General features: G+C 37.1%; 1 protein-coding gene across 2 annotated transcripts in view; it reads left to right on the top strand.

Moving 5' to 3' along the window:
* The window catches only part of SNTB2 (syntrophin beta 2), a 115,647-nt gene that overhangs the window by 60,964 nt on the left and 41,580 nt on the right, over nucleotides 1-13,103 (top strand). For both annotated transcript variants that reach the window (XM_025426663.3, XM_025426665.3), the window contains exon 3: nucleotides 8,529-8,739. In XM_025426663.3, coding sequence (XP_025282448.1) covers nucleotides 8,529-8,739 — 211 coding nt within the window. The remainder of the gene's footprint in view (nucleotides 1-8,528; nucleotides 8,740-13,103) is intronic.

The following is a 13,103-nucleotide window of genomic DNA, read 5'->3' as shown; positions in this document are numbered from 1 at the left end:
TGTATTTATTCATGAGAGACCGAGAGAGAGAGGCAGAGACCCAGGCAGAGGGAAGAGCAGGCTCCATGCAGGGAGCCTGATGTGGAATTCGATCCCAGAACCCTGGAATCACTACTTGAGCCAAAGGCAGACACTCAACCACTGAGCCACCCAGGCGTCCCTACTATACCTGTTTTAGCACAAGTTGACCCATTTGTCTATCTGTCACTCCATTTTAATTTTTCTTGATACTTTTCAGAGTGAATTGCAGACATTAATATATTTCCGTTTAAATAAGCATGCATATAAATAAGTATGCATATAAATAAGTAGATTAAGCATGCATATAAATAAGTAGATTTTGGTGTTTCACTGTAGTTTTTTTTTTCTTTTGAGGAAATATTTACAGATAATAAAATGCACAAATCATACACTTTGACAAATGCATACAGTTATGTAACACAAGCCTATCAAGATGTAGAACAAAAAAAAAAAAAAAAAAAAAGATGTAGAACATTACCATCACCCTGGAAAGTTTTCTTGTGCCCCTTCTCAGTCAATTCCCTCTCTCACCTTCAAAGGCTATTACTGTTCTGACTTTCTACTACAGATTAGTTTTAACTATTCTGAAACTTCATATGAATGCAATCATAGATACTATTTTGAGGTAGAATTCTTTTACTCAGCATAAGGTTTTTGAGATTCATTTATCTTTTTTTTTTTTTTAAGATTTATTTATTCATGAGAGACACACAGAGAGAGAGAGGCAGAGAGACACAGGCAGAGGGAGAAGCAGGCTCCATGCAGGGAGCCCCACGTGGGACTTAATCCCAGGTCTCCAGGATCACACCCCGGGCTGAAGGCGCCACTAAACCGCTAGGCCACTGGGGCTGCCTGAGATTCATTTATCTTACTGCATATATCAGTAGTTATTTCTCTTTTATTGCTGAATGATACTGTGTTATATGAATATATCACAATTCAGTTATGTGTTTTTGCATTGATGGAAACTATTTTTAGTTTTTTATCTTTTTTTTTTAAGATTTTATTTATTTATTCATAGAGACACAGAGAGAGAATGAGAGGCAAAGACACAGGCAGAGGGAGAAGCAGGCTCCATGCAGAGAGCCTGATGTGGGACTTGATCCAGGGTCTCTAGGATCACCCACGCGGGCTGCAGGCGGCACTAAACCGCTGCGCCTCCGGGGCTGCCCTATTTTTAGTTTAGAGTTAATAAAGTTACTATTAATATTTTTGTAGAACCCTTTGTAGGCATACATTTTCATTTTTCTTTGGTAAAGTCTTAGGTGTAGAATTGCTGGGTAAAATAGTTTAGTTTTCTGGGGCGCTTATGTGGCTCAGTGGGTTAAGCGTCCAACTCTTGATTTCAGTCCAGGTCATGATCTCAGGGTCATAGGATTGAGCCCCGAGTTGGGCTCCTTGCTCAGTGGGAGTCTGTTGGAGATTCTTTCTTTCCCTTTCCACTCCTCACCATCCTGCTCTCTCAAATAAATAAATAAATCCCTTAAATAAAAGTTTCGTTTTCTAAATGCCAGTCTTTTTTCCAAAGTGATTGTGCCATTTAAATGAATACTGTTATTAATAAGTTAAATACACCAGCAGCGCATGAGAGATTGCGTTGTTCCACATCCTCACCAACATTGGTGGTGTCTTTTTAATATTAACTACTCCAGTGGAAAGTAGTAGAATCTCTTTGTGAATCATCTTTCATCTTGATATAAGGGTTTCACTTTTTTTTTTTTTAAAGATTTTATTTATTTATTCATGAGAGACACAGAGAGAGAGAAGCAGAGACACAGGCAGAGGGAGAAGCAGGCTCCAGGCTGGGAACCCGATATGGGACTCGATCCCCGGTTCCCAGGATCACGACCCCGGGCTGAAGGCCACGCCAAACCGCTGAGCCACCCAGGCTGCCCAGGGTTTTACTTTCTAAACCAAAAATTTACTTGACCTGAGAGGGAAACATCTTTTTTTCTGTTTTACTACTTTGATCTAGTTTCAGTGTCTAGAGCTGAAAAAAAGTGCTGACCATCAGAATAAGTAAGGAGGAGGAGGAAGTTTGTTCTCTTCTTCCAACTTGAGTTTTCAAGACTTCACTAGGCATTCTCATAGTTCTAAGCTGTTCATTGTGGGAAGTGAAAGCTAATTAAGTAATGATGAAGTCCAGAGAAAGAACATGCGCCCATTCCTTCACAAATAGCACTGTGGGCAGTGTGGAGTTTAGCAATGACAAGGTGTTCTTAAGTGCTGCTTTCCAGAAATATAAATGTTAATTTGAGCTGGTTCACAAAGTCTTGGTCATCCTCATATTGGCTATTTCTCATTTAAAAGGTAAATTTTGGCTTTCTGAAATATTAAAACAATATGATTATTATTAAATATATAAGATATGTCGAAGACAACTAAAAGGAGAAACAGGCTAGACTTACAGAATCCTGTTTCGGTGTACCTAAACATTAATTTGATTCATCTGATCAAAATGTGCTTGTATTTCTCAGGAAATCCTCAGTGGTTTGACTAGTGGCCAAAACTCTTCACATTGTAGCTGTCTCCTCCTCTCTCCCATGGGCCCAAACAATTACTGGCAGACTGCCTTCAGATTTTTATTAGCAGAGTTTTCATTTGAATTTTTCTTTTAGAACAGCACTAGACTTTCTGAAATACTTTGCCCCCTTTATCAGTTGTGGGGCTCCTTCTCCAAAGGCAAAGTCTTCTGGATCCTAGAATCATCACTCCTGTTTTAGAGTTTCTTTTCAGTGTCTTATAAATTAATATTCTATTTCACAGTCCTTTCTTAAGAAACTTAAATTTCTCTTTCATGAAAAATTGGTGCTCCTGCCTTGTGAACTAATTTACTGTCAATTTTCATCGTTTTCTAGCCTAGAGGTCCTGTTGTCTTATCCTATTTAATCAGGTTTAGTTTTATTTTATAACAGATTTATTTTCCATTCTTCTGGTTATTAATAACTAGGATCTTTGACATCAAGATTTTCAGAGTTTAGACTGTGTCAAAGGAGTCTGAGAGACTGTCCCAGAAACTGTATGAAGTGTAAAGGCATTTTCAGAAGGTGGAACGTTTTGTGCCTAGAGAAGGATGAACAGATTCCTATCTTTAGTACTAAGTAGGTCAGTAGGAGGAGTGAAAGAAATTTTTCATCATGGTTTTGCGACTGAACTTTTTAGCATGTGTTTAAAGGATGTTAAGCTGGTTATAGTGGCCAAAGCAACCCAGTGGAAATAAATAGCCCCAAACAACTAGCTTGATATGGGGACTGAATTCAGGATATCACTGGCTCTTTTCAGTTTAGTGGGATAAGGGTGGATATGAATCTTTTGCTGGGTTGAGGGTGGAGCAGTCACTGAGTGCTGGGTGTGGGGAATGCTGGAACAGACTTGCAGCCAGCTTCTCTATTTTAGCTATGTGCTTTACTCCCACTCCCAGAGTTAACTCATGCTCTAATTCCCCATCCTATTCAGGATTCTGCAACATGGATTGACTGGGATTTCACTCCTCACTTTTCTTAGGTCTGCTAAGTCATTTAACTCCTCTGTCTGCTTGCCAGCTTCCATAATTTTGTTGTAGTTCCCCCTCCCCCGGCTGATCCTCTTCCCCCAAATAAATAAATAAATAAAATCTGAAAAAAATAAAAAACATAAAAATGGGCAACAGATCTGTACACCTTAGCAAAGAAGAAATACAGATGGCAAATAATAATATGAAAGATGCTCAACATCACATGTCATTAGGGAATTACAAATTAAAACAATGAGATACCACTACACTTATTAGAATGGCCAAAATCCAGAACACCAACAGCACCAAATGCTGGAGAGGAATGCAGAACGATAGGAACTCCTATTCATTGTTGGTGGGAATGAAGAATGGTACAGCAACTTTGGAAAACAGTTTGGCAGTTTCTTACAAAGCTAAACATAGTCTTAACATATGACCTACTACTTGTGCTCGTTATTTACCCAAAGAAGTTGAAAACTTAATGTTCACACAAAGACCTGCACACCAGTGTTTATAGAAGCTTCATTCAGAATTGCCTAAACTTGAAAGCAGGCAAGAAGTCTTTCAATAGGTGAATGGATAAAAAAAATTGTGTGGTACATCCAGACAATAAAATATTAATCAGCAATAAAAAGAAATGGGCTCTCAAGGACGAAAGACATGGAGAAACCTTAAATGCATATTTCTAAGTGAAAGCAGCCAGTCTGAAAAAGTGACATACTGTATGATTCCATGGAGACAGTAAAATGATTAGTGGTTACCAGAAGTCAGGGCCAGGGCCTGAATGATGGAGGACCAATAGGTAGAGCACAAGGATTTTTAGAGCAGTGAAATTATTACTCTGTAGAATACAGTAATGGTAGATCTATGGCATACTTTTGTCAAAACTTGGAATATACAATACAAAGAGTGAACTGGGATTTTAGTTAATAATATTGTATCATTATTGGCTGGCTCATCAGTTGTAACAAATGGACCACACTAATGCAAGATGTGAATAATAGGGTATATTGTGGAGAGGCAGGGAGGGGTGGTGTTTCAGAGTTCTCTGTACTTCTTACTCAGTGTTTTACATAAACCTAATACTGCTGAAAGAAAAAGTCCATTACATTTTACAAAAATCGCTTTTGGGGTGCCTGAGTGGCTCAGTCAGTTAAACATCTGCCTTCGGCTCAGGTCATAGTCTCAGAGTTCTGGACCGAGTCCCATATTGGGCTCCCTGCTCATCAAGGAGTCTCCTTCTCCCTCTGTCCCTCCTCTTGCTTGTGCTCTCTTTCTCTGTCTCTCTGTCTCTCTCTCTCTCTCTCTCTCTCTCTCGCTGTCTCCCTCCCTTGCTCTCTCAAATAAATAAATAAAATATATTTTTTTAAAAAGCCCCTTTAAGTGTTTATAGTGGGATTTTATTTTATTTTATTAAAGATTTTATTTATGTATTCATGGGAGACACAGAAAGAGAGAGAAGCAGAGACACAGGCAGAGGGAGAAGCAGGCTCTATGCAGGGAGCCCGACATGGGACTTGATCCTGGGCCTCCAGGATCACACCCTGGGCTGAAGGCGGTGCCAAAGCACTAAGCCACCGGGGCTGCCCTATAGTGGGATTTTAGGAAGGAGTTGACTAAATGTGTGTGCTCAGTTGCTATGTTTTATAGGGAGCTCTAGAAATACTGGAAATGCTTTTTCTTCCTAAGATTAGTATAAGTAAGGCGCCTGGGTGGCTCAGTCAGTAGAGCATCTGCCTTTGCCTCAGGTCATGATCCCTGCGTCCTGTGATTGAGCCTCTAGTTGGGCTCTGCTCTCTCTCTCTCCCCCTCTCAAATAAATAAATAAAATCTTTAAAAAAATAGTATAAGCAATAGAGAAAATATACAACAACTTGCTTTGAGTTTGCAGTCACACATTATCTAATAATCCAGCATTGAATTTTATAGATAACTTGTCATTGAGTAACTTTATTTTTTTTTTTAAGATTTTATTTATTTATTCATGAGAGACACAGAAAGAGAGGCAAAGAACCAGGCAGAGGGAGGAGAAGCAGGCTCCATGCAAGGAGCCTGATGTGGGACTCAATCCTGGGAATCCAGGATCACTCCCTGAGTCAAAGGCAGATGCCCAATCACTGAGCCACCCAGGCATCCCCATTAAGTAACTTTAAAATAAGTTTGACTACTTTAATAATAATTTGAGCAGTTTTTCTGGATATTACAATTATTAACTCATCAAAAGAATTAGAAATGATTCTGCCTTTTAGTGCAATATTTTATTGTGTTATTGAGTGTAATATACTGCTTTAAATCTTCCCATAACAAATGTATAGCTATTTTTCTTCTAGAAAATATAACCAGTTTTGTAGCCAATAAATACCTTAAGAATTTTTGTTCATGACAACAAAAATTAATATAGTGAAAAATAACATCAGAAAGAATAGATGTGATAAAATAACATTGAGGGAAAAAAATAAAGGTTAATATGAATAAGCTATTTGTTTCTCTTCCTGTTTCTACTTTTTTTTGTTTGTTTGTTTGTTTTTGTTTTTGTTTTTTTGCCTGTTTCTACTTTTGGTGGGCTTTTAGGATGGAGGAATTCCTTCTGCCTAGAAGTCTATCCTACTGGTGAACTCTCTGGTTTTATCCTTCTTTGGGTCCAATTAAATCTCCCCAGGCCATATCTTTATCTACTGTAATCCATCTTGCATCCCACCACAAGGTTATTTCTAATTAATTTATATTACAGTTTTTAATTGTGGTAAAATACCCATAACATAAAATTTACCATCTCAACCATTTTTAAGTGTATAATTAAGTGGTAGTAAGTATATTTGTACAACAATCTCCAAAAATTTTTAGTCTTGCAAAACTAAAATTCCATACCCATTTCAGAACAACTCCCTATTCTCCCCTCCTCCCAACCCCTGGCAACTACCATTCTAATTTTTATTTCTACGAGTTTGACTACTCTAGATACTTCATATATGTGAACTCATACAATATTTCTCTTTTAGTGACTGGCTTATTTCACTGAACATAATGTCCTCAAGGTCACCCATGTTGTAGCATGTACCAGAATTTTCTTCCTTTTTAAGGCTGCATAATATTCCCTTCTTTGTATAATACCACATTTTAAAATCCATTCCATTGGTGGATATTTAGGTGGTTTTTACCGTTTTTTTTTTTTTTTTTTAAGAGAGAGAGGGGCGGGGTGGGGGTAGAGAATCTTAAGCAGATTTTGCACCCAGCACAGAAAAACAAAACAAAAGCAAATAGCTTATGACTTGCTATCTAAAGATTTTTTTTCTTAATAATATGAGCTTTCTAGTATGGGCTCAAGTTTTGACTGTTCCCAGATCTTATTTTATGTTGTGACTCTTTTCTAGAATTTTTTGGCCTTTTGGCCATTGCCTTAGAACTTTGAAGGCATATAAAGCATAGATAGACTAGTGGCTAGCCTTTCAGATAGCTAGGTGACTAACTCCAGTGAGAGGAAGGGGACTAGGTAGGTGAGTCGGTAAGTATGAGGTAGATGTGTTTATAACCTGTTTCAGAGTGTGACACTAGCTGGGTAAGTGTGCCTTGGAGGTGTAGAGGCCTCCATTGCAGTCCTGCTTTTTGCCCCTACCATCTTGCCTCTTTTAGACAAGAAATTCATAGTAGTTATCACAGTCCTTTATAGGAGCATGTATTGTAATCTGTAATTGTATTAATTGTTAAATTTTTGCCGTCTTCATTAGACGGATCATTGGATCTATAGATCAATAGATCCAATGAAGGCAGAGATTATTTTTTTTCTATCTTTTTTCACCACTGTATCTCCATTGTTAGTGTCTCAAAAAATAGCTGGCATATAGTGGGTTCTCAATAAATACTTATTTAAGAAAGGATAGTCTAATGACAGTTGAGATGACAATGTGTATTTGCCATATTAAGTATGGCAAATTGAAATACATTCCCTTTGTGATCACAAAGGGTTTAGAAATGTGGCAAAAGAGAGGGGCACAAGCTTCAAGGCAGGCATGCTAGTATCCAAGTAAGCTACTTATCTTCTAAAGTAGTATAGGATCGCATGACAGTACTTCAAGGCAGCAAAAACTGTCTTCAGAAAGATGAAAGAATAAAAAGATCTGTACCCAGTCAGTGGCAGTTTTTCAGTTTTTAGCCTACCATGAAAAACACTCCTAAGAGCTTTATCTTTTGTCCATTTTGAAAGATAGATATGTTCACTGTTAGAACACAGAAGTGTATACATCTATTTCATTTATTTATTTGACTTTTTAAACTCATCTTGGCAAAAATTTTGACCAAAACAGAAAACAGTACCCAATAAATTGCTTTCTAAGAAATGTGTTCGATGTATTTGTAGAGAAATTTATCAAATTCCTAAAGGTGACTTTTGAAGTTTGGATTGTTCTCAGTGGGGCATTAACAAATAACAGGCCTAGAGTTAAAGATCTCTTAACTCTTTTTCTCCTATGACTCAGTGGGTGATTTAACCATGTAATTTTACCCAGGCCCTAAAAGCAAGTTTCAGATTTTCATAAAAAGTCCTATTCTTCAGTTATTTTCTCTTTTCTCTATTCCGCATAGTGGAAATTTCAGTTCACTATTTGGCAGTTAGATTTATTTACCTAGCAATATCTTATACCAGAATTTTCTAAGTATTTAAAAAAATATATCAGTTCCTTCTTTACAGTGTGCATATGACATTCAACAAGCATGCTTTCCATTTCTTTGACATGGAAATTAAAGCAAAGCAAGGTGTTTTACCATAGCCCATACAATAGGTTCCTTCATTTTAGGTCATTACATTAACACACTGAAACAGCAGACCCAGCAGTTAGTCTTTCTGATGATTATCTTTCCATATGTGGTTTTCTGTGAAATTGGGCCCGAAGGAATTAAGAGAAAGTATCTCTATTCTGGAATGTAAAATTAAAATAGATTTCCAGTTACATATGTTACACTCTGGCAGGTTTGATAACTTCTGATCTAGCTTTTTTTTTTTTTTTCTTTTTCCACACAGATTGATAGAACTACATTCTCCTGATAGCAGAAACACGTTGATCCTGCGCTGCAAGGATACAGCCACAGCACACTCCTGGTTCGTAGCTATCCACACCAACATAATGGCTCTCCTCCCACAGGTGTTGGCTGAACTCAATGCCATGCTTGGTGCAACCAGTACAGCAGGAGGCAGCAAGGAGGTCAAGCACATTGCCTGGCTGGCAGAACAGGTAGGTTGAGAGGCAGGGCAGGGTCTCACTGGGTCACCATTCAGGGCCAAGGTGGTTCCCGCATTTCATATACCTGTAATCTTTATCATGCAGTCAGGTCCTGGATATCTAGCTTGCAGATCTTTTGTTTGTTGATCTTGTGTTTCTCCTCCCTACCATTTAGTTATTTGTTGCTGATTATTACCTCCATCAGAAGAACTGACTGTCATGATAATCATCATCACAAGATAACTAAAAAGAGATTCTTATTACCATCTCTTTCCTTAATGACAGAGGATAATTTTCATGATTTTAGAATAGGATCAGCAAACTTTTTCTGCCATGGGCCAGATAGTGTCACAACTACTTGACTCTGCAGTTGGAACAAGAAAACAGTGGTAGACAGTATGAAAATGGAGAGGTGTGGCTGTGTTTCAATAAAACTTTATTTATAAAAACAGGTACAAGGCTGCATTTGGCCCATAGGTCATAGTTTCACAACCCCTGTTCTAGTCTATTGCCAGAGATTCAGGGACAGAAAGCTTATTCCCTTGTTCTGGGAAAAGTATAAAATACGCAAAATATTTTACAAGCCATTAGCCAAATGTATGGTTGTCTTCCACAATTGAAAAATGAAAAAAGGACATTGGGTAAAAGGAAAGGAAGAACTTAATCCAAATTAGTTTGAATCCCATTTTGACTAAAGGGAGACTTTGAGTATACATGATGTTATGGTACATCCTTTTTCTTTTGGGTCCTTGACGGTCAGCTTGGGCACCAGGAGTTGAAAAAAGAAGACTGGACTAAGGGTTCTAAAATGAGTGTTTTAAGTAGTAGTTCTGGTTTCCACTGCTTTTAGAGCTTTTTAAAAGTTCCTTCATCTCTTTGAATCCTGGTTCCCTAATGTGTGTCCAAAGGGGCTGGGATTATGTCAGTATCAGCACAGGAATATATTGTTCTCTTGTTTTTATTTTGTTTTAACTAGTTTGTGAGGTCTGCTCTCCACCCTCCCCTCCCCCATGTCCCACCTCAACACAGTTCTGATTTGATAAATCTGTGGTGGGGCCTAGCAATCTTGTTTGGTAACTCACCAGGAAATTGTGTAGACCAACACTGGACTCTACTAATCTGTTTTTTCTTTTGAGCTCTGAAATTTTATAAATGTTTCAAATAATAATTATGCTAAGTTAGAACACAGAATTAGCATTGTGATAATTTCTAAGACGCATAATTAGGATAATTAAGCAGGGATCCCTGGGTGGCGCAGCAGTTTGGCGCCTGCCTTTGGCCCAGGGCACGATCTTGGAGACCCGGGATCGAATCCCACATCGGACTCCCGGTGCATGGAGCCTGCTTCTCCCTCTGCCTGTGTCTCTGCCTCTCTCTCTCTCTCTGTGTGTGACTATCATAAATAAATAAAAATTTATTAAAAAAAAAAGGATAATTAAGCAGAGAAGAAACTAATGAGAATCATGGTATAAGTACCTATGATTTTGAAAGTTTTAGTATGTTAGTTAAATTTATCATTGTTTCTAAATGTTTTAAGTTTTTTATTTTAATTCCAGTATAGTTAACATACAGTATATATTAGTTTCAGATATACAATTAGTTTCAGGTAATTCGGCAATTCTACACATTCCACAGTGCTCATCATGGTAAGTCTACTCTTTAAACCCCATCACCTGTATCACCATCCCCCCATCCACCTCCTTTCAGATAACTATCAGTTTGTTCTCTATAGTTAAGAGTCTGTTTCTTGGAAAATTAATAATGATTCTTCTTAAATTATTCCAAAAAATAGAAAAGGAAGGAAAACTTCCAAATTTATCCTGTAAGACCAACATTACCCTGATACCAAAACCAGATAAAGATATCACTAAAAAAGAGAATGTTAGGCCCAACATACTTAATGAGCATAGATGAAAAATTCTCAGCAAAATACTACCAAACCAAATTCAACAATACATTTAAAAATATCATCACAATATAGTGGGATTTATTCCTGGGTTACAAGGGTGGTTTGATATTCACAAATCAATCAATGTCATACATCACATCAATAAGAGAAAGGGTAAGAACCATAAAATCACATCAATAGATGCAGAAGAAAGCATTTGACAAAAAAAAGACAAAAAAAAAAAAAAAAAAAGAAAGCATTTGACAAAGTATGACACTGATTCATGATAAAATCCCTTGACAAAGTAGGTTTAGAGGGAACATATCTCAAAATAATCAAGACCGTATATGAAAAACCCACAGCGAACATCATACTCAATGAATGTCCACTCTCATCACTTTTATTTAACATAGTACTAGAAGTCCTAGCCACAGCAATCAGACAACAAAAAGAAATAAAAGAGATCTGAATTGGTAGGGAAGAAGTAAAACTCACTATTTGCAGATGACAGGATACTCTATATAGAAAACCTAAAAGAGGGCAGCCTGAGTGGCTCAGTGGTTTAGCGCAGCCTACAGTCCAGAGCATGATCCTGGAGTCCCAGGATAGAGTCCCACTTCGGGCTCCCCGCATAGAGCCTGCTTCTCCCTCTGCCCATGTCTCTGCCTCTCTTTCTCTCTCTGTCTCTCATGAATAAATAAATTAAAAATCTTAAAAAAACAAAAAACAAAACCTAAAAGACTCTATCAAAAAACTGCTAGAATGGATAAATGAATTCAGTAAAATCTGCAGGATACAAAATCAGTGTGCAGAAATCTGTTGCATTTCTATACCCTAAAAATGAAGCAGCAGAAAGAGAAATTAAGAAAAAAATCTCATTTACACTTGCACCCAAAATAATAAGATATCTAGGAACAAACCTAACCAAAAAGGTGAAAGACCTATACTCAGAAAATGATAAAACACTGATGAAAGAGATTGAAGATGACACAAAGAAATAGAAAGGCATACCATGCTCCTGGATTGGGAGAACAAATATTCTTAAAATATCTACACTACCGAAAACAATCTACATGTTTAAGCACTCCCTATCAAAATACCAACAGCATTTTTCACTAGAACAAAGAATATTAAATTTGTATAGAACTGCAAAAGACCCCAGATAGCCAAAACAATCTTGAAAAAGAAAGATGAAGCTAGAGGCTTCACAATTTTAGACTTCAAGTTATATTACAAAGCTGTAGTAATCAAAACAGTATGGTACTGACACAAAAATAGACATAGATTATTGAAACAGAATAGAAAATCCAGAAGTAAACCCACAATACATAATCAGTCTTCAACAAAGGAGAAAAGAATATCCAGTGGGAAAAAGAATGTGTCTACAACAAACAGTGCTGAGAAAACTAGACAGCTACATGCAATAGAGTGAAACTGAACCACTTTTTTACATAATACACAAAAATAAATTAAAAATTGATTAAATACCTAAATGTGATACCTGAAACCATAAAAGTCCTAGAAGAGAGCACAGGAAGTAACTTCTCTGACATCGACTATAGCAACATCTTTCTAGATATGTCTTTCCCAAGGCAAGGGAAATAAAAGCAAACATAAACTATTAGGACTTCATCAGAATAAAAAACTTCTGCACAGTGAAGGAAGCAGTCAACAAAACTAAAAGGCAGCCTATTGAATGGGAGAAGATACTGCAAATGACATTCGATAAAGGGTTGGCCAAAATACATAAAGAACTTCAAAAAAAAATAATCCAATTTAAAAATGGACAGAAGACACGAACAGACATTTCTTCAAAGAATACATCCAAAATCCAACAGACACATGAAGAAATGCTCAGCATAACTTTTCATCAGGGAAATGCAAATCAAAACTACAATGAAATATCTCATACTGTCAGAATGGCTAAAGTAAAAAAACACAAGAAACAACAAGTGTTGGTGAGGATGTGTAGATACAGGAACACTTGTGCACTGTTGGTGGGAATGCAAACTGGTGCAGCCACTATGGAAAATAGTATGTAGATTCTTCATATAGTTAAAAATAGAACTACCTTATGATCCAGCAATTGCACTACTGGGTATTTACCCAAGAATACAAGAACACTAATCCAAAAGGTTACATGTACCCCGATGTTTATAGCAACATTATTTACAATAGCCAAGATAAGGAAATAGCCCAAGTGTCCAATGACTGATGAATAAAGAAGATGCGGTATATATACACAATAGAATATTATTCAGCCATAATATTCAGCCATAAAAAATGAAATCTTGACATTTGCAATGACATACACGGGGCTAAACAGTAAATAAGTCAGTCAGAAAAATACCATATGATTTCACTTATATGTAGAATTTAAGAAACAAAACAAAGGGAAAATATGAAAAACAGATCAAGAAACAGACATAGAGAGCAAACTGAAGATTACCAGAGGGAGATGGGTGGAGGGATTGGTTGAATACATGAT

Source organism: Canis lupus, chromosome 5, assembly GCF_003254725.2.
Source record: "Canis lupus dingo isolate Sandy chromosome 5, ASM325472v2, whole genome shotgun sequence".
Taxonomy (NCBI): Eukaryota; Metazoa; Chordata; class Mammalia; order Carnivora; family Canidae; genus Canis; species Canis lupus.
The sequence above is the reverse complement of the archived record's forward strand: the minus strand, read 5'-3'. Positions and strand labels throughout refer to the sequence as shown.